Source organism: Aethalodelphis obliquidens, unplaced genomic scaffold, assembly GCF_003676395.1.
Source record: "Aethalodelphis obliquidens isolate GAN/ISIS:26980383/991018 unplaced genomic scaffold, ASM367639v1 scaffold75, whole genome shotgun sequence".
Classification (NCBI taxonomy): domain Eukaryota; kingdom Metazoa; phylum Chordata; class Mammalia; order Artiodactyla; family Delphinidae; genus Aethalodelphis; species Aethalodelphis obliquidens.
Window position 1 is genome coordinate 8285201 of NW_020838019.1, and position 27979 is coordinate 8313179.

General features: G+C 51.9%; 1 protein-coding gene across 1 annotated transcript; it reads left to right on the forward strand.

Moving 5' to 3' along the window:
* Positions 1-299: 299 nt before the first annotated feature.
* MMP2 (matrix metallopeptidase 2) lies at positions 300-27917 on the forward strand. The gene is made up of 13 exons (XM_027092146.1): positions 300-763; positions 3328-3554; positions 4433-4581; positions 5625-5753; positions 5973-6146; positions 8804-8977; positions 9834-10007; positions 11933-12088; positions 13339-13474; positions 17568-17704; positions 18716-18875; positions 23188-23297; positions 24771-27917. The coding sequence occupies exons 1-13, from the start codon at positions 608-610 to the stop codon at positions 24872-24874; spliced, it is 1986 nt and encodes a 661-aa protein (XP_026947947.1). The 5' UTR covers positions 300-607; the 3' UTR covers positions 24875-27917.
* The last annotated feature ends 62 nt before the right edge of the window (positions 27918-27979 follow it).

Sequence of the window (27979 nt, forward strand, 5' to 3'; positions counted from 1 at the left end):
CTCCAAGAACCGCAGCTCTCCAGCTTCAGGACTTCAAGTGTCTAGAGTGGTCGCGCCAGATGTTTCCCAGCAGAGGTTCCATAGGTTTTGCACCCGGATTGGGGAGTAAAGGTTGGAAGGTCGCCGCACTGATGGTTCTCGAAGAGGCCCAAAGCTCTGGCTGAGGGGAAAAGAGGCGGAGAAAGGAAAAGAAAGGAGAAAAGAGGAGGAGGGCGAGAGGGAGAATGGGGCGGAGAGGGGCGGGCCTGAGCGCTTCCCCTCCACCCGGCGACGCACTGCCAGCGCCCTCCCAGCCCAGCCGGCCACATCTGGCGGCTGCCCTCCCTTGTTTCCGCTGCATCCAGACTTCCTCCGGCGGTGGCTGGAGCTACGCATCTGGGGCTTTAAACATACAAAGGCTTTGCCAGGACCGGCGAGAGCTGGCGGAGGCGGCGAGGGCTGGGGGCCGGACCATGCGCCGCTGAGCCGGGCAAAGCCGAGGAGACCGAGTCGAACAGCCCCTGGGGGCGCAGCGCTGCGCGGGGGAGCAGGCGCCAGCCAGGCGGCGACGCGGCCACACGCACCGAGCCAGCAACCCCCCAGGCGACGCGCGGGGCCCGGGAGCGCAATGACCGAGGCGCGAGTGGCTCGGGGCCCGCTGGCCGGCCCCCTGCGGGCGCTCTGCGTCCTGGGCTGCCTGTTGGGCCGCGCCGCCGCCGCGCCGTCGCCCATCATCAAGTTTCCTGGAGATGTCGCCCCCAAAACGGACAAAGAGTTGGCTGTGGTGAGTTCCGAAGCGAGCCTCATCCAACCGAGTTTAGACAAACTTCGGAGGTAGAGGAAGGGCCACCCCTCCCCCATCGCCACGGAGGGCACACAGCGTGGGGGAGGGGCTTCAGCAAACAGCCTGGGGTGGTCTGGTTCGCAGGAGGAGGGGGTGAGGAGTTGTGGTAAGAGAAGCCCAATTTGGCAACTTTCGGGACACAGCGGGGGGTGCGGGGGGTGTTTTGGCAAACCGCTGGAATGGGCCCCCTTTGCAAATAGTAAGGACATTGACTAGTATCCGGGATTTGGCAAAGGGGGGCGGCTTTGTATGCATCTCTTGGACACATCTGGGGGGTTGGCTAACGAGGCCGTTGGCCAGCGTCCTGATAGGCCTTTGGCAAAAAGCCTAAAGGGGTCTCTTGCAAACGGTGGAGGATCCTTTAAACCCCTGTGGGACTTAGAGAAGAGGGGCCTTTGGCACACAATTTGGATAAGTTTTTGCACGCGTGAGGGTGGGAGCTCTGGGCAAAGCGGAACTTTGGCAAACGTCTGGGAACCTTTGGCACACATCTGGAGAGGGGCCTTGGACAAACCGCTCCCCGGGACCTTTTGGCAAGTATTGGGGGCAGGAGAGAAGAGGACAGCGCTTTTTCCAGTGGCTCAATGAGCAAGTTGGTCAAGGAGGGTCAAGGGTTGGACCTCAGAAAGTTTCCTCGAACTTCTCCAGAGGGGTCGGAGGACAGAAGGAGAGAATTGGCCGGCAGGGCGGAGGGAGGGGCGGCACGAGGGCCCTGGCGCGTGGGGCGGGGGCGGACTGAGGCCGGCTGGGGTCGGAGAGCGGCCAGGGAGCCCTCCCTCCTGGCGGGGCTCCGAGCTGCGGCTCAGATGTTGTTTTGCGAGCGCGCGCGGCCGCGGGCGCGCGCGCCTGGCCAGAGGGGCATCCAGGCCACCACATTGCACAAGCAGAGATGCGGGCAGCTGAAGGACACTCCCCCTCACCCTGTAAGCGCCTCGGGCTGGGGACCCCTCAAGATGTTCTTTCCAGCGCACAAGACATCTGCCACGTGTTGCTTCAGCCACCTTAGAAAGCCCCTATTCGCCTTCAGCGTGGTCTCCAAACTGTCCAGGACAGGATCTTCGTGCCCCCTGGTCACCTGGGGGGCCCCTTCTCTGGATGTGACACCACCCCTGCCCCCTTTCCAGCATCTAGGTCTCTGCCTTCTCTGGACATATGGGTTGGGAGACCTTACGTTTTTAGGGGGCTATTTTTTTCAAGGGTCTGCATAGGAGGTGGTCTGCATAGTGAGGGGGCTATGGCTGAGGGGGAGGGTGGAGCTTTGGAGCACTGACAAAGCTACCTGGGTCCCCATGCTTTCTACAGCATATGGAAGTCCCTGTTGCCCAGAGGCAATGCAGTGGGGCCCGGGGCTTGAGAAGCCAGGCTTTGAACTTAGTCTGCCTGGCCTCAAATCTGGGGCTGCATGAATCAACTGGCCTAGTAAATCTCGGGCAAGTGACTTAACTTCTCTCAACTGCTTCCGCAAACTGAGGGTGATAATGGTACCTGTCTTGGGGTTCGAGGAGAGGTAATCTTAGACACTTTGAAGGGTACCTGGGACATGGTAAGTGCTCAATAAGTATTAGTCATTATATTGTTATTATCATTATTATTCTTATACCCTTTATTTCTTCTTTCCTAACTACCCTCTCAAACAAGGTCAGGGCCCCAGTAATGAGATCTCCTGGCTTCTCCCACCATTCCTATCACATATTTAACTTTTCACTTCTTTGTGGTCCATCAGCCTCCCCACGCTGGGATTTGAACCCTAGAGACTAGAAACATCTGTCGTGCTCACCACTTGACCCCCAGCACTAGCACCAGGCTTGGCACCTGGTACGTGTCAAAAAGTATCTGTTCAACAAATAAGTGAGCTGATGGGTCCCTGATGCCCTGCAGGGGCCTGTTTGGTTTTGGCCTCCGTTTGGGCAGAGCCCACTGCACAGGACCTGAAGGACGGGACTGTTTTCTTCTGGGAAATTGGCAGATTCAGGATTTGAACCCAGGACTGACTGCTGCTGGAGCTCAGGCACATAGCCCTTGAATCTCTTTAAAGAAAAGTGAGGAAAGTAATCCCTATGTCATCAGCAGTTTGGTGGATTAAAAGAGATGATGGAGGTACAGAGGGGTGGTAGAGAGGTACAGTTCTAAGCCTGGCCTCTGGAGCCAGTTTGCTTGGGTCCAAATTCAGTTCTGCCATTTGTGAGCTGTGTGATCTTAGGCAAGTTTCTTAACCTCTCTGTGCTTTAGTTTCCTCCTGTATGATGGACTGTCTACATGATAGAGTTGCTGTGAGCATTCAGTGAGTTAACACAAGCTGACATTAGTGCCTGGGCCCATTGTAAGCACTCAACACGTGCTCCCAAGCCGTGCTCTCTACAGCTTTTATGTCACTCGGCTAGTGGGTGACAGAGCTGGTTTGGGAACCTGGGACTCCACCCAGCGCCCTTGGGTCCCTGACTCCTTTGATCAGTACTATGCCATCCTAACGTGGCTGCCTGTGCCGGGGTGCTTACTTCTTCCAGCAATACCTGAACACCTTCTATGGCTGCCCCAAGGAGAGTTGTAACCTGTTTGTGCTGAAGGACACACTGAAGAAGATGCAGAAGTTCTTCGGGCTACCCCAGACAGGTGAACTGGACCAGAGCACCATCGAGACCATGCGGAAGCCGCGCTGTGGCAACCCCGACGTGGCCAACTACAACTTCTTCCCCCGCAAGCCCAAGTGGGACAAGAACCAGATCACCTACAGGTGCCGGGGCAGGGCTGCGGGAGGCAGGGCCCTGGGCCAAGGGACACCGCGTCTCATTGGGCGTTGCCTCCCCGCTCCGGGGACCCGGGAGCTATCTTGGGAGGACTTGGCCTCTTAAGGAGCTTGCATGCAGAATTCTTAGGTCCTGGAATAAGACAGACCAGGACTTGAATCTCACGCTTACTGGCTGTGCGGCATTGGACTCCTTCCTTTTCAGCGCCCTGAGCCTTGACTTTCCAATCTGCCAAATGGGGTTAAAACGAAGCCTAACTTACGGCTTGGGAACTGGATCATATGTATAAAGGGCTTTCAGTGTCCAGCATGTAGTAAGAGTGTAATAAATGCTAGTCACTATTATTATCAGATGAGGTCATTGGGGCGGGTAAAGGGAACTTGATGATTGGTTGCTAATTGGGTTTTTTATTGTATTATAGAGTTGTTATAGTTGGTTGTTAATTGGGCTGCGGGCTCTGTTCCGTACGGCTCATGTTGGACTCCAAGGATGAGATCTCTGTGCTGTGTTCCATAATGCACTATTTACACCCCCATCCTTCTCCCTCGGCCAGAGGGAGGGAAGAGACGCCTGAGGCAGGGCCTGAACATACAGGCTGATCTGAGGCACCGCGGGACCTCAAGGCACTCTGGGCGGGCTCCTCTCCCAGGGAGCTCTACTCAACATGCACACACATCGTCTGCCTGTGTATCCACACTCACATGCACACGCTCGTGCACACAGACTCTCACACCCCTCCCATGTACGCACACACTTGCATACACACACACACCCTTGCACACATGCACACACACTCACATGCATAGGTACGCTCACGTTCCTTTGCATACCCATACACACTCACGTGCACTTCTGCTACCTCCAGGATCATTGGCTACACCCCTGATCTGGACCCCGAGACAGTGGACAATGCCTTCGCTCGTGCCTTCCGAGTCTGGAGTGATGTGACTCCACTGCGGTTTTCTCGGACCCATGATGGAGAAGCTGACATCATGATCAACTTTGGCCGCTGGGGTAGGCAGAAGAGGGGCCAGCAGGGGACTCAGTGCAGAGACAAGGGGGCGATCCAGACATCAGAGAGCCACAGGGGACTCCTTTCCAGCTTAGCTAGGAGGGCAGAAGATGCAGACACTGGAGAGCCGCGTTGATGGGAAGGCAATGACGTGACTCCCTGGAGGCGGTGTGAACCTGAAGACATGTGGCTCCCCATCTCCTGTCCAGCATGGTAGCCCCTGCATCCATAGGGCTACTTACTTTTAAATTAGTTAAAATTCAATAAAATTTGAAATTCAGTTTCTCCGTCACACTAGTCAGATTTCAGTAGACACATCAGACTATTAAGTTGGGCAAGGAACATTCCCATCATGGCAGGAAGTTCTGTTGGATGACACTCAGAGACACTGAGGAACTCGAGATATGGGAGTGGGGCAGCTGGACCAGTGCAGACATGAGAGTAAGTGGAATAGAACCCAGGGTCCAGGGTGCCGTGTGTGTTGGGGTAGGAACACTGGCAGTAGTGTAGACACGAAGGTAGGCAGTGTAGACATTGTGAGTGGTATGTGATGAGGGTAAGTGGCACAGTCACAGGAGACAGTGTAGGCATGTGGCCCTGGGTGGCAAAGCGGTTATGAGGGTTAGTATTGTGGCCACTGGATAGTGTGACGTGAAGGGAGGTGATACGGCTAAGAGAGAGCAGTGTGGATTGAGAGTAGATGGTATAGACACTGTGGACAAGGAGGGTGGGTGGTGAGGAGACTGGTATGGTAGTGTAGGTGTGTGGATAGCTATAGTGTCATTGGCAGTAGTGTAGACAGTGAAGGTTGGTGGCAGAGATTCTGAAGGCTGTGTAGACTTGAGGGAGTAGTGTAGACCATAGGATGGTGACAGTCAAGTAGGCAATACTCTAGACTCACTGTGTCCCCAGTCCTGGATAACCCAACAGGACAAGGGAAGGGGACACATGCTAGGTGGGCTAAAGGGCCCCAACCATGGATGGCATGTGCTTGGGTTTCAGTGCCCAGCGGGGTAGCTAGAAGCTGAGATCCAGTGTGTTTCAGAGCATGGAGATGGGTACCCTTTCGACGGCAAAGACGGGCTTCTGGCTCACGCCTTCGCCCCAGGCCCTGGCGTTGGGGGAGACTCTCACTTTGATGACGATGAGCTGTGGACCCTGGGAGAAGGGCAAGGTAAGAAAGTGACCATCCACGTGCCCAAGCCTCCTCGCCGGTCCTCTGCATGCCTCCCTGTCACCTAGCAACAAGGACTTTGGCTTCCCTGGCAACCGCGGACCCCTCCATCTGCTCAGATGGGAGGGGGAGGGAGGTCACACACCCTGGTGAGTCACAATCCTGGTCTCTAAAGAAAGGCCTGGAGAGGTTCACCCTCCACCCTGTGTGGCCCCTCAGTGGTCCGCGTGAAGTATGGGAACGCCGACGGGGAGTACTGCAAGTTCCCTTTCCTGTTCAACGGCAAGGAGTACACCAGCTGCACGGACACGGGCCGCAGCGACGGCTTCCTCTGGTGTTCCACCACTTACAACTTCGACAAGGACGGCAAGTACGGCTTCTGCCCCCATGAAGGTGAGTGTCCTCCTGGCCCCAGGCCTCCACCTTCCTGGCCTCCACACTCCCCGGGCCTGGCACTGCCAGGGAACCAGTGTCCCCTTCTTCAGGCCCCATGTCCTGATCTGAGCCATCACTGTGCCCCTCTCGTCTGTTCCACTATTCAGTTAATACTTTCATTAAATCAATTCCTTTTTTTCTTTAAGTTTTATCATTAGTAATAATATTTTTGAACTCACCAGTTTGATGCACTAATTATTTTTTTCTAACATGCGTTAGAGGAACTTAGAATGATTAAAATGCCCAGCGGATCTCTAGAGAACCACTCTCTACCCTCCAGCAGGATTGGAGGTTCAAGGGCATGAGGAGAGGCTTGGGGGTAGATGAGAAGCCTAGCAGTGGGATTGGGAGGCAAGACTCAGACACCAAGGCCTGGTACCCAGCCCGGCTTGGGGACGTCAACCTGGGGAATTTCAGCCATCACTTCTGGTTCTGATTTGGACTCTGAGTATGTGTGTGGGGGTGGGGGAGTGTCTGGGAGCTGTTGCGTCTGCCTTTCTTGGTCTCCATCTGTCTTTGCTTGTGGCTGCATCTCTGTGTCTTGGCAAAGGCATTAGGTTTGACGCAGTATTTGTGTGTGCTTCAGACATAAGCTTCAGATATTTTGAAGCAACGTAGAGGGAAAAGTTTTTAAAAAGGTGAGGGTGTTGACATACACACTCAATCCTTTTTCATCTATCTATCCTTGACACACTTCATAATCAGAAATCATAAAAGGACAGCATACGTACTTCATACTCTTTCAAGTCATCGTGTTTAATGATTCTAGAAATTGAAAGCTGAGAAAGTTTGGGGAAAAGGGGAGAAAGTCCAAAACCTTTTAAAATACTTTTTAAAAGTATTCACTATCCCATAAAGACTCCTCGATCTATAGATGCCTCTGTCTTCTTGGCTGTAATTTTACATGTTTGTGAATCTCTTGTGACTATTGCAACTGAACCCTAAGTACAGCCATGTTGACAGAAGGAAAAAAACAAAGACCTGGTTAACTGTGTTCCTGTTTACGCTTTTGGTACCAAAGTGCACGCAATACTTTGTATTAAGAGTTCAAGGCATTGACCATCAATAAGTCAGAAATATTTAAAACCAAAAATATTTAATGTACCTTGCATTTCCCGGTAGGGGTTTGGATGGCGTTAACCCTCCCATGTGTCAACCCGTGTGTTTAGAACAGAATGTCTTGATAATAGAAGTAGAAACAGCTGGAATTCATAAGTCAGGGAAGGGTTTTTCCCTGCCCTGAACATTAGCCATTGATTTGGTCTTTAGCCAGATGCAAGTACGCACGACATGCACGTGTTTGGGTCTTGGGGCAGAGGTTCTGGTTACTCAGCCCCTCCTGACTGCTGAGTCAGCGTCTGCTTCTCTCCATCCCTTTGGGGGCAGGATCTGAGAGGAGATGGGGGCTTCCTGGGTGGTAGAAATGCAGCTGATGGAAGGCCGGAGGTGGAGACTGGCCTCCATTGAGGTTAACACCATCCTGCCCACCATGGATGACACATTTAACAATTGCCTTTCCCACTTTGAGGTCACCAAGGCATCTGGCCTCAGTGTTTCTTCCTCCATTCGTCCCGTTGTTTCTGGCGTTGCAGGAGAAGGTCACTAGGCTGGGGAGACAGGAGCAGTGAGGGTATGGGGCCCCAAGACCTGCGCTGGGGGCGCCATGGACTGGGCTCAATTCTGGCCATGGCGGAGTTAACGGGGGCTGGTGAGGTCACCTCTGGCGCTGTAGTGCACAGATGGTCCTTGTTACGCACTTGTGGTTTTGCTAGTTGGCAAATCCAAAGACACACCATTTTGTAGCTTTAGGGTGGATGAGGGTAGGGGGAGCAGGGGAAGAACCCAAGACAGACAAGCCCAGACTCTTAATCCCACTGTCTGCCCTGAACTCTCCAGTCATGGCCCATGTCTTGGGGAGGTCAGAGTGGGAGCCTGGGGTGTGTCTTGAAAGGTCCCCCAAAACACCACCTCCCTGTCGTGCCCTCCTTCTCCTGTCCTCCTCCCTCGTGCAGGGACTGCAGCATCCAGGAGAGGGCCTGGGGTTGAAAGGAGGTGAAGCTTTCTCTGTGTGCACGAGCGTGTGTGACAGAGCGAGGAAGGGAGAAATTGCGGTTAAGTGTGTTTTGTAGTTTTCAGTTACAGCCCTCATCCAGTTTTTCCGTTTCTATGACCATAAGCAGTTCTGGAACCAGCTTCTGCAAACCTCAGTTTCCCGATCTATCAAATGGAGAGACTCTTGCCATCCTGCCCACCATGGATGATATATTTAGCAATCCGCAGGGATGTGGGCAACAACCAGGCAGAGTGGACAGTGACCCTGGGGCTGGGGTAGGGATCTGAGGGCCCCACTGTGTGCCAGGTGTTTACTATTTTATTGCTGGTGTGGAGGGGCCGTCCATAACGTCCCAGGGGAAGGATGGGGTTGGCCGTGTAGGCAGGGGTAATTACACCCTGGGAGCTCAGAATTAACGTTTTACCAATGCTACAACTTCCCTGGTATGAGCGGGCAGGTGGGCAGCAGCTCTGCGCCCATGCAGGTGCCCCTCAGATGCTCCTGTGGGCAGGTGGGCGGTCTCCCTCACATTCACACCCTCCCCCTCTCTCCTGCACCCCAGCCCTGTTCACCATGGGTGGCAACGCCGACGGACAGCCCTGCAAGTTCCCGTTCCGCTTCCAGGGTACATCCTATAGCAGCTGCACAACGGAGGGCCGCACCGATGGCTACCGCTGGTGTGGTACCACCGAGGACTTCGACCGCGACAAGAAGTACGGCTTCTGCCCCGAGACTGGTAGGTGTCACGCCTCTCCCTGTCCTTCGATAGCAAGCCCACGGGAGCCCTGTCCCCACCTCCTTTCCCCAGGACCGGGGCGCTAGTCAGGGTGCGTAGCAGCTGGTCCAGCACGGACACCAAAATCAGGACAGACGCTGGGCACCGACAGCCAGTTCAGCTGAATCGGTTGGTGATGTCTAATGTCAGGTGCACCCAGGACCCTCTGAATGACCCACACTCTCGCAGCCTCCCTGGCAATTATCTCTTCCTCTCTCTGATCTCAATGTCTCTATTGCCTGCCTTTCTTTGTCTTAGTCTGTATCTCCTTTGGTCTCTGTTTTTCAATAAAGACTCCCTCCCTCCTTCCCTTCTTTTCTTCCTCCTTTCCTTCAGCAGACATTTGCTGAGTCCCTGCTCTCTGCAGGAGACACAGGTAGGTCTCCCACGAGACCATGTGTGATGGAGCTCCCGGTCTCGGGAAACGTGTTGACGCCTTCAGCTCTGCCCAGCCCCCTTTGCCTCTAGCCGCTGTGGTCCCATCCATGGGAGGCTAATTAAAGCTCTGGAATCGGGCTGCCTGGGTTTGCATCCCAGCCCTGCCACTTCCTAGCAGCATGTGCCCAGGCAAGTTACTTAATCTCTCTGAGCTCCAGTCACCCCATCCATGAGATGGGGGGTAACCTAGGGTCCCACCCACACAGGGCTGTTGGAGGGGGCCAGGCGGGTGAGCGGTGTGTAAAGCACTTGACCACGTGCCCCGCACTGAGCGAGTACTCAGTAAGCCTGGTTTGTTAATGGCTGCATCATATCATTGCTCCCTGGCGGTGGCCCCAGACCCGTTGCTGCCCGCTGACCCATGTCCCTAACCCCACAGCCATGTCCACTGTGGGTGGGAACTCGGAAGGTGCCCCCTGTGTCTTCCCCTTCACCTTCCTGGGCAACAAGCACGAGAGCTGCACCAGCGCCGGCCGCAGCGATGGGAAGTTGTGGTGCGCGACCACGGCCAACTACGACGATGACCGCAAGTGGGGCTTCTGCCCCGACCAAGGTAGGAGCCCTGGCCATTGGGCAAAGACACTGCACACCCCGCCCCGCCCGCGACTGGGCTGGAAATCTTCCAGAGTCCCCACCCACCTCAGCCACAGACACTGCCCCCCAGACACCCACCTACCCTGGTAGAGACACTGCCCACAACAGACCCACCCACTTGGCAGAGATGCTGTCCGTTCCTCGTGGAGACAGTGTCCCTGCCTTGGCCTTGTTTCTCTGGGCAGAGACATGGCCTCCGAAATAAGACCCCGTCCATCCCAGTACCCGATTCCTGGGTGGGAACCAGCTTTCCCGAGGAGATGCTGCTTTTCCCTCCCACATCTGTACCCCTCCAGGTGGGTCTGTCAAACCCCAAAATGTCTCAATGCTGGGCACAGGGAGCCCTGCCCCAGAGAGATGATTCTCCTGCGAGGCATTCTCACTCCAACAGGGAGCCAGGTGGGCAGAAGAGAGGAAAACAGGAGGAGCCTCATCCTTGCTCTCCCCACCCTGCATGCAGCACGGGGAAGCGTCCACAGCCCTCCTGCCCCACGGGCACCGTCCTTGCGTCCACAGCCCTCCTGCCCCACGGGCACCGTCCTTTGCCAAGTTGTGAATGGAGGGGTCCTCGTCAGTGCTGGGTGTTGAAAACACAGCTACCTGGGACAGTTCTCTGCCCTCCAGGACTCACAGGCTGGAGCGAGAGAGTGACCAGGAGACAGGTCATGACCGTACTGTGTGGTCACTGCAATGAACAGAATCCTTGGGGGCACTGTGCCCCGTCTAGGCTGCAGGGCCCAGTGTCATTGGGTTCAAGGCCCCAGATAGCCAGGTGAGAGTGCTGGTCCTGGGCCAGCCAGAATTAGGTCAGCCTCTCTTTAAGTTACTTTTCTTCTTTTTACTCTCAATGAGATGGAACTTGGAGAACGCCAGCTGACAGAGGCTGGCCAAAGGAGTTTTTCTCATCCTCCACCAAGTGCCGTGCTAAGACATATCCTGATTTTACCTGCTGCAGTCTCTACCTAAAGGTGGGATTCTCCACCTACCGGAGTGGTTTGAGGCTCCAGAGCAGGTGTGGTGCACCTGGGGAGCGGTGTATTCGTGTCCTAGGGCCGCCATAACAGAGTACCGCCAACCAGGTGGCTTCAAACAACAGAAATTTATTCTCTTGTCCTTCTAGAGTCATCTAGAAGTCCAAAATCAAGGTGTGGGTAAGGCCACATTCCCTCTAGAGGCTGTATCCCTCCAATCTCTGCCTCTGTTGTTATTTGACCTTATATGTTCATCTCTAAGTATCTTCTTTTCTTATAAGGACATGGGTCACATTGGATTAAGGGTCCACCCTACTGCAGTAGGGCTTCATTTTAACTTGCATCTTAATTTATCTGCAAAGACTCTATTACCGAATAAGGTCATAGTCACAGGAACGTGGGGTTTGGAGGGACACAGTTCAATGCACCGCAGGGTGTGACAGTAGGGTTTGCCCACTGGCTTGAGCTTGGGCAACCACTCCAAGTAAGAATCTTTTTACTGCTTCCCCTGGAGCAGAAATGGTGGTCCCAGGGGTTACCTCTCTGGAGAACCCACAGAGCAGGTTTTGTCCTAAGTCTTTATAGAGAAACAAAGAGCCAGGAAACAGGATTTTTAACAAATGGGACTCTACATAGAGGATTTGCCGATGCTACGTGCTCCCCTTTCTAGCACACGTGCAGCCCACCTGGAAAGGGACAAGCGGACTTTGGTTGACTCTCCTTGAAAACCATAGGCGTGGTCTGTTAACCCCAGAATTCTTGGGAGAAGGAAAATTCAGCACATGTCACCTCCATGCTCTCAGTCCCACCATGGGGATGTCCTCAAATGTCGCCATCGCCGGGGCCAGGCCTGACTTCTCTCTCATCTTTCTCCCTGTCTCTCTGTCCCTCCTCCCCTCCCTGCGGGCCTCAGGGTACAGCCTGTTCCTCGTGGCAGCCCATGAGTTTGGCCATGCAATGGGGCTGGAACACTCAGAGGATCCCGGAGCCCTGATGGCCCCCATTTACACCTACACCAAGAACTTCCGCCTGTCGCATGATGACATCAAGGGCATTCAAGAGCTCTATGGTAAGCCTCAGCTTGGGGTCCCTGGGGCAGAGGTCTGGGGAGGTCATGCCACCGGGGATGGAGGCCCAGGGAGCGAAACCATCCAGGTCCCATTTGTCTAGGACTGCAGGAGACAAGGGCAGGAGTGTTAACCTGGTCTGGGTGTGTCAGAGCAACTCTCCAAGGGGGCCCTTGGACAGTCCTTTCCTTTCCAAATAACACCAGTGTCTGTGCCCCACTTGGTTCCCCAGAGCCATGCTATGAGGCAGGCGGGGCAGAAATGGGCTCTCCATTTTCTAGGCGGGTCAACTGAGGTATGAGAAAGGTAACCCTCTGGGCCAAGATCAACCAGGTTTATGTATCCAAGTGAGGCTTAGAATCCAGGAGGATTAGCTAAACACAGGGTAGAGTTTCCCAGTGCCTGGAATGACCTTAGTGTTACAGGGGTGCAAGTTTCTAGTCTTCCTAACGATTCTTCTATTTTAACATGTAATAGGATCAATACAACTAGTACCTGAAACTAGGGATTTTATTTATATTAATGCTTACAGTGAGGCCAGAGTTTACAAAGTAACTCCATTTTAAAAAAAGAAAAGTCAATATGGAATAGTACTGGTGGTACCTGGACAAAGCTGAAATCATGGAACTGGCTCTGGAGTGATGAAGTGTGGGGAACATTGGACTCGGGGAAGAACTGCAGTAGAGTGAGAGGCTGTGGGTTCGAGTGCTGCCTCTGCCACTCACCAGCCGCAAAAGATGGAGCCGGTCTTTACCTCTTTCGACTCAGTTTCTTCATCTCTAAACTGCGGCTGGTTATCCTAAGGAGTGAAGGAAGTACCACACCCCCCAGTGCTGGACACACAAGTATCCCCTCTGACCACCGTGACTCTCCTGTGGGCTTACTAACATGAGCTTTGGGTTTAAATATTTGGGCAAGTCATATACAACCTTTCTGGGCCTCAGTTTCCTCATCTGTAAAATGGGGGTGATAATGATGCCTACCTCTTAGGGATGTAGAGAGGACTGATTCTGAGGATGTCAGGGAAGAGCATTTGTAAAAGGCGAAGGGCCACAGGATTCCGGTTTCTGTTCAGTCTCCTCTCTCCAAGTCCAGGCCTCGTCCCCCGTCTTCCCTGGGCTGACACCGAGGCCAGAATACTATTCTTCTGATGCTTCGCAGGTTGGGTGGGCCAGCCTAGGGGCTCAGCCTGGTAGGGAGAACCCCTGGAGCTGCGGAGAGTCTGAGTCTGAGGTCAGGTGTCCTCCTCCAGGGGCCTCCCCTGACATTGACACTGGCACCGGCCCCACGCCCACACTGGGCCCCATCACTCCTGAGATCTGCAAACAGGACATCGTCTTCGATGGCATCTCTCAGATCCGTGGGGAGATCTTCTTCTTCAAGGACCGGTAAGTGCGGGATCTCGCTTCTTGTCCTCCTTGCCCTCTGCCCCTTCTCTGTTATTCTCGTGCCCATCTCTTGCTCAAGGATCCTACTGTGGGCTTCACAGAATGGCCTGCATGAGACCATTTTTGCTGCGTGTCAGGTAGATCCTGGTGGCTACACAACAGGCATTTCTTGTGCCCTCTTCTAGTCTGTGGGTCTACTAGGTGCCTTGGCTTCGGGCTGCAGTTTGGGCTCAGGTATGCTCTGCGTGTCACTCATTCTCCTGGGATTAGCGGCTACTTGTGGCACATGGCAGGAGCACAAGAGGCCGAATCAAAACCACACAAGCACATTTAAAGCCTTCAGTCTCAGCATGTTTGAGAATATTCCACTGGCTCAAGCAAATCACGTGGCCAAGCCCAACACCTACTCTAGGGGATGGTACTGCATAGTCGTGTGACAACACACGTGGATGTATACTTCTAAACTAGGGATGGAGGGAAGAATTAGGAACAATAATCCAGCCTACCACAGGCCTTCTCCTGGAATGGCCTTGACCTAAAATGTTCTATGTACGGGGAGCAAGTAACCACAGAGTAGAAAGAAGTGGTGTCCTTCGTGCTATAAACAAAGGCCCCGACTCAATCCATCAGGGGCTAAGACTCACCCAGCCATCCTAAAGGCAGGCAGAATCTAGGACTACATTAAAGGGTCCATCCATCATCCATCAGTCCATTCATCTGTCTGTCCATCATCCATCCATCTATCCATTATCTGTCCATCCGTCATCCATTGTCCATATCCATCATCAAGCCATTCATCATCCATCCATCTGTCCATCCAGAGAGCATAATAGCTCAGAGAATGGTTCTGGAGCCAGATTGCCTGGGTTAGAATCCTGGACCTGCTACTAACCAGTTGCATGATTATAGGCAAGTTAATTGTGTATCTCTTTTTTTTTTTTTTTTTTTTTTTTGCGGGACGCGGGCCTCTCACTGTTGTGGCCTCTCCCGTTGCGGAGCACAGGCTCCGGACACGCAGGCTCAGCAGCCATGGCTCACGGGCCCAGCCGCTCCGCGGCATGTGGGATCTTCCCGGACCGGGGCACGAACCCGTGTCCCCTGCATCGGCAGGCGGACTCTCAACCACTGTGCCACCAGGGAAGCCCTGTGTATCTCTTTTTAACCTCAATTTCCTCATCTCTAAAATGGGATGAATATTCCAACCTATCTCACAGGGCTGTCGTAAGGATTAGGTGAGCTTAGTGCTTAAAAGAGTGCCTGACACAGACTAAGTGCGCTCAAGTATACTAGCTGTTACTATCGACAAATAATTACTTGCCATCTACTGTGCCAAATCCTTTGCTAGGCTTTGGGAGCTGGGGGTGCAAGGTGTTGTTCCAGAGGTGGAGGGGCTGCTTAATGCCTGAATCGGTGTCTTCAAAAAGAGGTCAGTGGATCTCCCACACAGAAACCACCTAGAGTGTGAGGGTTAAACGTGTGGGTTTCTGTCCTCACCCTCAGGCCCTCTGACTGGAATCTCTGGGAATGGGTCCCAGGCGTCTGCATTTAAGAAAATTTCCCCATGGGAATTCCCTGGCGGTCCAGTGGTTAGGACTCTGAGCTTTCACTGCCGAGGGCCTGGGTTCAATCCCTGGTAGGGGAACTAAGATCTCACAAGCCATGTGGCACAGCCGAAAAAGAAAAAAAAGAAAATTTCCCCAGTGATTCTGATGCACATTAAAGTTTGAGCACCCCCAGTCTGGTTTAGGGAATAGAGGCATAGAGGACTGACATGGCAGAATGAAAGAGATATGACTGCAAGAGACATTAGCAAAATGCTTTGTGGACACGTCCAAGTGAAGGAAGAGTTCTGCAGGTGAAGCAGCACTCAAGGGGAAACATTAAAGGAGAAGCAGATGCGGATGGACGTGATGGGGCTGGCAGGGTGGGAGCGTGTTTGAGATGAGGGAACTGCAAGAACAAAGCCATAGAGATGTGAAAGTTCCTGGCTTTTCCCGGGAGAGCCTGGTGAGGCTGAAGATATTCCAAAGACTCTTGTGAAGGGGCTCCTCTGCTCCAGGCACTGGGCTAGGTGCCGGGGGGCAGATGCCAGTAGGGAGAGAGAGGGCAAGAATACAGAGTGAGATGAGACCCAAATTGCAATGAGAAGTCAGGTCCATCAGGCCATGAACGCCCAAACCAGGACATGTAACAACAGATGTCAGTGCTGTCCTGCAGCCCCCATTACAGGGCTGGGGAAGAGGTGAGCCCAGGGGCCCCGTGCCCCAGCACCACCCTTGGTCTGGAGCACTTCTCCCTAAAGAAACCCTGACCACACGTGCGGATCTGAGTACAGAGTTGGGAAAGGGTGCAGTGCCTAGGCCCAGGTCGGAGCCATCCCTGGCCTGACACATCACACTTTCTTTCAAAAGGAAGTTGATGAGTGTTTAACGGACTCCTTGAATTAATCAGTAAATATTTAAGCTCTGGGCTTCCCTGGTGGCGCAGTGGTTGAGAGTCCGCCTGCCGATGCAGGGGACACGGGTTCGTGCCCCGGTCCGGGAAGATCCCACATGCCGCGGAGCGGCTGGGCCCGTGACCCATGACCGCTGAGCCCACGCGTCCGGAGCCTGTGCTCCACAACGGGAGAGGCCACAGCAGTGAGAGGCCCGCGTATCGCAAAAAAAAAAAAAAAAAAAAATTTAAGCTCTGACCATATGCAGAAATTGGTGCTAGGCATTGTGGGGGACAAGAAAGGCAGTATTGTAGGATAATTAAACTCAGACTTTGGAGTCAGATGTGGATTTGAATCCTGGTAATTCCATTACCTCTCTGAGCGTCATTTGCCAAATAAGGATGTGATACTTTCCTGTATCAGGATGTTTTGGCTGCAAGTAACAGAGAATCCCAGCTGAAACCAGCTTAAACAATGGAAAGAAATTACTCCCACGTGGTACAAAGTCCAGGGGTAGGGCTGCCTCCAGGGGCAGAAAGAGGGTCACTGATTCAATGATGTCTTCGTCCACTGCTCTCCTTGGCATTGTCTTCATCCTAAGACTGGGTCCCTCAGGGTCACACAATGGCTGCCAGTGGCAACTGGGGCTATAAACTTCCTTGCAGACATCCAGCAGAAAAGAAAGAGAGAGACAGATCTCCAGATGTGAACTATAAGTGTATGTGTTCAATCTTATTGTGCCAACATAGGACATATGGCCACTGCTGAATCAATAACAGTTGCCAGGGAATGCTAAGCTCCGATAGGCTTAGATCAGCGGTTCTCAAACTTTGGCATGCATTAGAATCATCTGGAAGGCTCTTAAGACATAGATTACTGGGCCCCAAGCCCAGAGAGTCTGATTCATGGGTCCTGAGTCGGGTGCAATAATTTGCATTTCTAATGAGTTCCAGGTGTTGGTCTGGAGCTCACACTTTGAGAACCAGTAGCTTAAACTCATCAGAATGGGGATTGGGTCCACCTATAGGAAAGGAGGGGCCATAAATGTGGGAATTTTGTGAGGGAGGATGCTAGGGAAATAAGATAATAGATGCTGGGTAGACCACTGAGAGTGCATATTATCTTATAATATTGACATTGAAATCGACATTTTACAAGCCACATAAAGTGCTTGGCACTTAGTAGGCCCTCAATAAACGATGGCTCTTTACCACTCCTGCCAAAGTGCCTGAATCCATCATTTCAATTCAGGAAATACTTTTGAGCACCATCAGCCTCTGCCTGAATTGGCTTTGAATCTGACAGGAAAGATAAGACACTTAAAAAAACAAACAATCAAACTACTCTTCTGAGCACTCAGTGTTGATGATTTTAAGAGGCTCAGAGGAGGGAGAACACAGTAAGGGACAGAAGTAGTTAGGGAAGGCTTCCTGGAGGAGGGAGCAGGAGGGCGAGCAAAAGGTTGCTTCTCAGCCCTGGCATCTTGCAGAGGGGGCTCTGCCCATTCTCCAGTCCTTCTCCACCCTTTCTTTGATCTCACCTCCCCACCTCCCAGGGAATCATCCAGGGATGTTTCTGAGAGGGCTTATAGAGGCATGTGCCGTTACAACTGCAGAGTGACTGAAGGTTTGGTTTCCTGTGTCCCCTTCCCCCACCCAGGTTCATTTGGCGAACAGTGACACCACGTGACAAGCCCATGGGGCCCCTGCTGGTGGCCACATTCTGGCCTGAGCTCCCGGAAAAGATCGATGCTGTATACGAGGCCCCACAGGAGGAGAAGGCTGTATTCTTTGCAGGTGCGTGGGAGGGGAGCTGCCTGGCCCTGGGCTCCAGGCGGCACTGCACCGTGATTCCTGTGCACTGGTGGGTGTTCCCTCTCCTTTATGGATCCATTCTTTCAACCATCATCTGGGAGATGGGTTCAGACACCCAGCATCAACTAGCACTGGCCCACAGAACGACCATTTCAATAACCTTTTAATCCCTTTTCAATCCTTCTGACTCCTTTTCCAGAGGGAAAATGACACTTTAGTTCTGGTGTCTGTAACACCTTCCTAATGCTAGTGCCTTTGGCAGATGACAATTTTAATTAGAATTTTTTAAACACCTATTTGTTTTCATTTTTAATGTTTAAATGTATTTCTATAGACTTCAAAATGAATTCCTTGAAAGCAAAACGTTAATTCGAGTTAAGTAATATGAGGAGACTCTATAAGTGGTAAAAATCACCGAGGTAGGGTCACATGGGTAACATTTGGGAAACCCTGCTCATTTAATCTTTATTCGAGCACCTATCATGTGCCAGAGATGCAGCCCCTGCTCTCAGGGAGCTCATGAACTAGTGGGGGAGACAGAAAACCAGGCTGTTAGGAGGGAGCTCAGGAAGGGCTGCGGTGGAGGCCCAGGGGTGGCTTCCTGGGGGCACTGAAGCACCACGGGTGCATGTTCCACCAGCCGGCTTCCCAGCTCCTCCAGCCCAGAGTGATGAGAGCAGCTGCTGGCTCACAGGGGACCTTTGTGCAAATTAGAAAAAGGTGCCTCTTCACAACAGGTGTGGCACTTAGAGTCTCTGGCTTGGTAAGTGGAACCAGGCTAGGACTCACTCCCACTTACCTACTTGGCCAGGGACCTTCCATAACCGATTTGTAAAACCTTATATGTGGACCCTGATTCCGGACACTGAATGCGGAACTGGGCAGAACTCGTGTCCCTGCTGAGAAAGGCCACAGTGGCGTCCCTAGCAGATGGATGGTGGGAGGAACAGCCTCCAGCACCTGCCACCAGCCCACCCTCTTCTTCCACCCCAGGGAATGAATACTGGGTCTATTCAGCCAGCACCCTGGAGCGAGGGTACCCCAAGCCGCTGACCAGCTTGGGGCTTCCTCCTGATGTCCAAAAAGTGGATGCTGCCTTTAACTGGAGCAAGAACAAGAAGACGTACATCTTCGCTGGAGACAAATTCTGGAGGTAAGGGAGGGCGGTGCGAAGGAAAGCGGCACCATCAGCTGCGTGGACAGAGAGAAGACACGGGCTTTGAGCCTCCTGGGTTAAGTCTGGAGGCTGGTGGACCATGGATGCCCCCTCTCTGGTCTCTAATCTGCCAAGGTTATTGGCCCTCTGAAAAGTCACCAAAGGGTGAGCTATTCTTGGGCACATTACTGGTACAATTCTGGTTAGATCCTCCTTTCCCTTCTCAGAAGTCTTTGGATTGGGCCCATGTCCGTCAGGTCTGGAGCCCCATATTTTAGAGTGAATCACTGAAGAAGGGAGTGATAGAAATAAAGATAATAGCTGCTACTCTGATGCTATGTGCCAGACACCATTCCAAAGGCTTTATGAGGTGGATATTATTATTACTATTCCTCCCATTTTACAGGTGAAGAAAGAGGTTCAGAGAGGTTAAGTGTCTAGCTTAAAGTCACACAGCCAAGTAGTGGCAGGCTGGGATTTAAACCGTGGAATTCTGGCTCCCAGAGAACATTCTTCACTTTTCTACACTATACCTGAGATAGTGGGGTCCCAAGAGATGGGGGTGGTGGAGGCAGGGATGGCAGATAGCAAACATAGGATGAAAACTGAGACGGGTGTCCACTGGAGCCAGCATCCAAATTCAGCCTCAGTGAAAACAGCGGCACCCTCTGGCCCGTCTGCCGCAGGCTCAGTAGCTGTGGGCACAGGCTGGCCGGGGGCCAGTGTGGAAGCAGGTAGCTCTCTGCTCCAGCTCGTCTAAAGGGAAGGATCTGATTCTGAGAGGCCACGGTCAGGCCTGAGGGTCAGGGAGCCTGATCTCCAGGAAAGGTTAGTGAGAGGCAGCCCAGACCTCAGGAGTTTGATTTTAAATCTTCACATTTCCTAGATGAGGAATCTGAGGTCCATAGAAATGAACCAACTTGTCTTAAGTTATTTATAGGCGAGTGTGTTGGCCACAGATTATAGGATTATAACCGCTTCTTCTGGTTTCTAACCCTGGGCCCCCTGCACTGTACCCTCAGGGTCATCGGGTCGGTGGGGGAGGGGTGGTCTTCCTCCTTCCCTCCTCGCGTCCCCACGTTTCCTCCCGTGGCTGCATCTGGACCTTTGTCTGCCACCCCTGGAACAATCCTGCTTCCCTCCCAAGGCCTCTCTCCTCCCGTCTCCTCCCCACCACCCGCCCCCAGCTGCCCTGCATTCAGGAGCTGTTTATGTCCCAGGCTGCCGTGGCAGGGTGGAATTCCAGACATATTGCTAAGATGCTTAGCAACTTAAGCTGATTGATATCTCAAGCCTCAAGAAAGGAAACAGTCAGCCAGGAAAACGCGGAGCAGGCACTCTGCCCACAGGCTCCAGAACACTGTCAGGCACGCGCACGTACTGGGGAAGGGCATCTCGGCACAGGAGGCGCTCCGAATCTCTGGATCTTAGCATCACGCACAGCAAGAGGCCCAGCCTCACAGAGCAGAATCATAGAACCCTTGCCTTTGAATCATGGTGTTGAGAGGACATTTATAATCACCCCCAGCACGTACGGTGAATGTAAACATGAGAACAGACGTGTCCATGCACGCGCACGCACACACACACACACACACACACACTGATGCTCACGCTGTGGTGGTACCTTGCTGGGTTTTGGGCAGAGTTATCTGCTTCCCAGTCCTTTTCCACAGCAAGCCCACCTCACAAAGCCTGGATCTGGGATGGACAGCCTGCTCCACAGAGGAAGTTCTGTGAATCTTCCTTAAAAGCAGCAGAACTGAAACATCTATTGGAAACATCTGTTTCCAAAGGAGACAGATCTTTTTCCCGAGAGAGGTAGTTAATGAGCTCGAGACATTGGTCCTGGTGGAGTCTGCCGATTCCCAGGCCTCCTTTCTGGAGAAGGAGAGAGCGCTCCAGAATGACAGAGGACGAGCAGCTGCTTCCAGATTGGGCAAACCCTAGGTCATGCCAGGGAGTGCTCAGCCCTTGCTTCTAGAAGCTTCCACTAAACCCACAATAATATATTCAATATCTCCTATGTGCCAGACAATTACCTAGGTGCTGGAAGATAGCTGTCAAGAAATAGTCTCTCTCTGCCTGGTAGAACTTACAATATTGTGAGGGGAAGAGACATAAACACATACAAATAAAATAGTGATGGCTCTTGTGATGGGACCTGTACCACATCCCAGGGCTGTGCATTTCACTTGTATTTCTCATTTAAGGTAGATGCTATTATTAACTCCATTTTCTAAGTGTAGAAACTCAGGCTGAAGTGCCTCAAGGATATACCTTTGAACAAGCTTGGACACAAATGTCTGTGTTCTTTTTTTTTTTTGCGGTACGCGTACCTCTCCCTGTTGTGGCCTCTCCCCTGGCGGAGCACAGGCTCCGGATGCGCAGGCTCAGCGGCCATGGCTCACGGGCCCAGCTGCTCCGTGGCATGTGGGATCTTCCCGGACCGGGGCACAAACCCATGTCCCCTGCATTGGCAGGTGGACTCTCAACCACTGCGCCACCAGGGAAGCCCGATGTCTGTGTTCTTAACACCTGCTCTGCACTGCAATTCTACAGCCAGAAGGGAGAAGTTCAGAGGGTCACAGAGAAGCCTTTCAAAAGAGTGTACCAGCGAGCAGGAAAGGAGGCTCCCAGAGGAGGCTCTGGGGACAGAGAGGAATGTGAAGAGGTGTGGTTCTGTTCAGAGCCAACATGTTCTGATGGCTCCATGCTGTACTCTTCCTGGAGGAAAAGAACTTGGAAGCAAATTGGTTCACTTCTCCGAGCCTCAGTTCCCTCATCCATCAAATGGGGTTGCTTCCTGCTATCCCTACTTTCCGTGGGTAGAGTGAGAAAGAAATGAGGGCAAGTTCAAGGACACATAGCTCTCAGCCATCATCACTCTAGAGAATGTAGTTTGGGAGGTCAGTGCAGGTGACATGGATGGATTGCTAGAATTTTGAGCTGGGAAACTTGGTTTTGGTACCCCAGGTCATGAGGAAGCATGCTAGGTTTGGCAAGAAGAAGTTTCATGACAGAACTGGGATTAGGAAGGCTTTTCTGGCAGTTCTGAGGGTGATGGGCAGAGGGGGAAGACCCCTGTAGAAGGGGACTCAGAGAGGAAGCTGTTTTTGGCATCTGGGGCGGAGGTTGTCAGGCTGGCTGTGGGGAAGAAGAGAGTCAGCTATGAGGCTGATGCTTGGCTGTCACCGGGATGGCATTCAAACACAGATCTATCTAGAAAATCAGCATCATGAGGGCAAGACTTTATCTTGTTGATTACAATATCTACAGCGACATGGTGGGAGCTCATTAAATATTTACAGAATAATAAATATATTGAGTGTAAGTGGAGAAGCAATGGAATCAAAATAACCCCAGCATTTAAAAAGTTCTCCCTCCAAATTAAAAAGACACAGATGTTGCTAGCCAGAAAGAATACGCCAACTAATACTTAAGGTATTTACACAAATTAAAGGCAGAGCCCAAGATAACGACTTGCCCTGAGAACTGCAATTGGGACTGAGGTGGCAGGAAGTCGCCCTGTGACTGACAGGGCTTGGGTTCACACACCACCTTGTACTGTAACCTCACTGTCCCAGCCAAGATCATCGCCCAGGTTGTGGACTGTCAACTCCACTTGACAGATGAAGAAGCAGTATTTGTCCAAGCTGAGCCGTGAAGGGCAGTGATGGGGCCGGACCCTGTCTCTGGGCTCCTGGGCCAGTGCTGTTTGTACTGCAGCAGCGATCAGAGTTTGTAAGGGAACTAACATTTCCCAGATACCTACCCAGTACCAGATACTGGGATAGGCACTTTGCATGTTTTACTCTGTTTCACGTATGTGTTAATTAAATACACTAAATTAATTATAACCCATTTTACAGATGGTAAAACTGAGGCCCAGAGAGCAGTTTGCTGCCCTGAGCCAGACAGGCCAGGGTTGGACTCCCTCTTAGAAACTGGGTGCCCTTTTTAAGCCTCTGGTCTGTAAAATGGGTATTATGGTAGTGACTGTGTCTTAGCGTTGTCGAAAGGATTGAGAAAGTATATGGAAGGTGGGTAACACACTGCTTAAACGTGAGCAGTAATCACAAGATTGTTTTCATGGGGCTGTCCAAAGTCACCTGATTAGTGAGTAGTGGAATTAGGATTCACCCAGGTCTGACTCCCTGCCCCTCAGCTCCAGTCAATGGCCTCCCTGAAGGGCTAGGTCTGGCTTCCCAGGCTCACCCAGGAGCCATCATCCCGGCCCTCCCATCAAGTTGGGGAAGGGCTGGCCTTTAGGGATTCCCACAGGTTCACCATGGCCATTTCCCTGCAGATACAATGAGGTGAAGAAGAAAATGGATCCCGGCTTCCCCAAGCTCATCGCAGATGCCTGGAACGCCATCCCTGATAACCTGGATGCTGTGGTGGACCTGCAGGGCGGGGGTGAGCTGCCCAGGCCTCTGTCCACTTTCTAGGACTCCCTGCCCCCCAGCCAGGGCCCTGCTCCTCGCAAGCACACACTCCCTTATTGTGCAGGAAAGCATGCGGCGCCCCGGGAAAACAAACCAGCCCCTTCAACGCAGTGCTGGGAAGGCATCCAGACCCCTGACCTCTGCTCACTCAGCTGGCTCCAGGCTATAAGACCCAGAAAGGCCCCTCACAGCTGCAGAGCCTGGAGCCAGGGAGCAGGGAGGGCGGGAGGCCTGCTGGGAGCGAGAAACCTGGGCTCAGTGCCCTGGATTCATTCTGGGGTTTGATCCAGGCCCTTTTGGGTTCCGCAAGGGGCCTTGTGACTGCTTCCTATTAGCAGAAGGATGGCTCCATTTGAGACAGCACAGACTTTGTTAGGCCCTGCTGCTGAGGTGGCAGAGATAGCCCATCGGCTCAATTTGTCCCTGGTCCCTTGCTGAATGAAACACCAAACCAGCGAGGGATAGAGTTTGGAGTTTGGAAACCATATTCCTGAGGAGGCTTCTGGGAGGTCTCTAGGGCCCTGGAAATGAGTCCAGTTTGGCTTTTTAGAGGAGATTTCAATTAAATTTCGCAAAGAAGCTTCTTGAGTTCCTATCACACGCTAAGCACATGGCCCTGACCTCCAGGGGCTAAAGGTCTTACATGTCCAGGAAAAAGCAGTATACAATCAGGTGCTAGGTTAAAGATTATCTTCAGAAATAAACGTCTACTGAGCACGTACTATATGCCAGGGTTTGAAAGGAAGAAAATGAGATCATATATGTTCAGAGTAAGAAATTCCAAAGCCCACAGGGGCCAAGCTGGTGGCCTGAATAAGTGATGCAGGCAGGGCAGACAGTAGGGAGTGGTGGGGTCTGTGGAGCACCAGAGAGCACATGGCTCATTTTCAGGGGACAGTTGCTTCTCGGCTTCTGGCGATCTCTGCCCTGCAAGAAAAGGGGAGCAGTGTTATTAGATATTCTAACTCTTTTAAAAGGAAGTGAGAAATCTGTATTTTCATATGAAATTTCCAGATGTTTACATGTTGGCCAGTTATTCAAAACAAAACAAAAGAAAAAACTGTGAACTAAATAAAACCAATCTGTGGGCCCGATGGGGCTAGCAGCCTCCTGGTTTGCCACCTCTGGAAAAGGAAAGTGCCTAGTTTGGAGCTTGTGCTCAGTGGAGTTCTGTTATTTATCTTAATTATAGCATATATCATCTCATTTAATCCTCAGAAGCCTTAAGAGGTGGTATCGTTATCCACATCTTAAAGATGAAGAAACAAAGACTCAGAGAGCATAATTCCACAGCCGTTTCCCTTCTTCCAGCCTCACAGGGGTCTCCTGTGATTTAAAAGCTTCTTCCCTATGGCAGGCAGACTTGTAAAACTCTCAGGAACCTTCCCTGTGCCATAATGCCTGAGGATGGCTTGGTCACAGCCTCTTCTCTTTCTCATCCCAGGTCACAGCTACTTCTTCAAGGGCGTGTATTACCTGAAGTTGGAGAACCAAAGTCTGAAGAGCGTGAAGTTTGGAAGCATCAAGTCCGACTGGCTGGGCTGCTGAGCTGTCTCTGCCTCCCCCAGGGCCTGCCTCTCTATCACTTTCTGCACACCGGGCCCTGAGCATCAGGGAAGGACCCGGATGGGCCTGGCAGCCCTCAGCTCTGTAGTTAATCAGCATTCTCACTCCCACCTGGTAACTTAAGAAACCACAGAGTGGCTCTGCCCTGTGCTCCAAGAAAGGTGCTGATTGTACCCGTCCCAGGTGCCCCTCCCCCTCCACACCTCACCAGCCCTCCAGAGCCACCCCCAAAGAGATGCTTTGATATTCTCAATGCAGCCTTGTCTTGGGCTGCCCTGGTGCTGCCACCCTTCAGGCTCTTCTCCTTCCACAACCTTCTGTGGCTTTACAGCACCCTTGGAGCCAACAGAGACTGTCTGAAGAGGGCACTGGTGGCCCGACAGCCTGGCCTGGCATGGGGCAGTGGGAGAGGGGCATGGCCCGGTGGCCACGCCAGACACCTGGCCTTCTCACTGCTGGCTGCCTTAGAACCGTCCCTACATTAGCAGTTTGCTTTGTATGCACTTTGTTTTTTTTTTTTTGTTTTGATCTATTTTTCCACTTTGAAATTGCGTTTCCTGACAGAAGGACTCAGGTTATCTGAAGTCACTGCACAATGCATCTCAGCCCACGTAGTGATGGTCCCCTTGGTCACTCTATTTAGTATGTCCCTCCTCTGTCACTTACTCCACTGGATGGAGGAAAACCAAACCCTGGCTCCTCACCCAGTCTTCCCTCCTCTCCCTTCAGCAGTTTCCCCGTGGGAAAAATCAACAAGTATGAATAAAGACACCGATTGAGTGGCCATGTTGGCCGGCTGTTTTAGCAGAGACTAGAGAGGGGCCCCAGCCCCAGCCAGAAGAGGAAACTTAGAAAGTCTAAATCTTCGCTCCCTGCAGCATACAGGTAACATATGCTGGAAAGGTCACAGATGCCCAAATAAACAGCGAGAGACTCAGGGTGGGTGAGCTGGAGTCCCTCTGTCCCGTGGAAAGAGCCCTGGAACAGCAGCGTTTCTGTTATTTAATTGTAGGTCCTTGTTCAAGGTTTCCTCTCTTCTTGAGTCTGTTTCTTTGTTGACAGTAACACCAATTCTAATACTAATAACAGTGAACAACAGTAATACCCCTTCCATTAATAGAATGCTTACTACATGCCAGGCACTTCACGTGCATCACTTCATTTAACCTTTATACCAACCTAAAGAAGGGAGAATATTATTAGTCAATTTTTATTGATAAGGAAACTAAGGCTTGGAGAAAAGTGATTTTCCCAGGATACCATAGATACTGGGTAACATCCTGACTCAAGGCCAAAGATGACCTAGAGAAGAAGGTTTAGCCGGAAGCTGAGTATCTCCCTCAGCAGCATTAACCTTCACCTCCCCCAAAACCCTCTAAGTAAACTCAACTAGGGGAGAAATGTGTGTGCTTTCTAAACACAGCTTCTATTAATGGGTAAGCTCCTTACCTTCCTCTCCAGCAGATTGCCCATCTTTAATCCCTTCCTATATAGAAATTCTGGAGCTGCTACAGAACAGAAACTTAAGGCCTGGGGTTATTTCAGAGGCCCTTTCTGGCTCCGATAGACTATTACTTCAGGCCTCTCATGGTGGGGCTGGTAGGGAAGCGGATGATGAGTGCACAGGTCTCTCTGAAAGTGACCTTGGTGGAGTCCTGTTTTCTCCTGTGGCCTGCCCAATCGCTCCGGTCCTTGAGGGCTCTTGGAGAGACTGCCTTCTGTGCTAAAGAACCATAAGGGTCTGCCACCCTCTACTTGAAGACCCCAAAGCTGGGGCACTTTATATCATGGCTGTAATATGTTGTTATTAAGGTTCTCTGTTAAATACTGAGAAAATTCAGCTGCTCCACTATGTAATACCTAAAAGGTGCCATTTCTTGAGTGCTTTTCTATGAACACTACACATGCATTATTTTACTTAATTGATACTACTGGGTTGGCCAAAAAGTTCGTTCGGGCTTTTCCATAGCGTGGTGTGGAAAAACCCAAACAAACTTTTTTGGCCAACCCAATACAATCCTATGGGATAGGAATTAGTCTTCCCATTCTGAGGTGAGTATGCAAGCTCAGAGAGGTTAAGTGAGTAGCTGAAGGCTGCATCTATCTGGTAGGGTTGGAAGATTCTGAGATTCTACAGTGGACACCTTGGAAGGAGCAGCTGTCCCAGGGCCCAGAGTCAGATTCTCATCATGCCTCCAGCCTGCTGTGAGCAGTTGACCAGTAAAGATAAATCATTCACCATCTCCATCTGCCTCTCAGCCACTCAGGGCTTTACCAGCTGATCTCAGGCCCTGGGAAAATCCTCCCCCTCAGCCCCACCAACAAAGGTCCAGATAGGCCCTTGAACTTCTTCAGGGTGAAGTGGAACCACAGCCCAAGTCACTTCCCTTTTTGAGGCCAGGTTCCTCATCTAGTGCAGAGGGCAGTGGTGGTTTTGTCATTTTCTAGTAATTACAGCTTCAATTTTCCTTTGGAGAACTATCTCCCCATTGTCAGTCCATGTTTTGAGTGAAAGAGATTCCACTCCTGGTACCAATTTCTATATTAGTCAGGAGTCTTAGCGGTAACTGATAAATATCCCACCCAAACGGGTTTAAGCAAAGCCAAAACATACACCAGAAATCAAACCCACCCTGGATAATTAACCCTCTCACAGGAACAGCCCAGGGGTTGCTACTTGAATTGCTGGATTCAGGTTGTTTATGTGAGCTCCATTTATCCCCGATTACGAAGGGGGCAGCGGAGTCTCATGGAGACAGTGATTTGACCAACGTCAAAGAGCCAGTAAACGCGAAAGGAAGGGCTTCCCTGGTGGCGCAGTGGTCAAGAATCCACCTGCCAATATAGGGAACATGGGTTCGAGCCCTGGTCCAGGAAGATCCCTATATGCCGCGGAGCAACTACTGAGCCTGCGCGCCTAGAGCCCGTGCTCTGCAATGGGAGAAGGCACCGCGATGAGCAGCCCCCGCTCGCCGCAACTAAAGCTAGCCCGTGGGCAGCAAGGAAGACTCAACGCACCCAAAAATAAATAAATAAATAAATTTCTTTAAAAAAAAAAAGCAAAAGGAAATCCAGGTCCGCCTGACC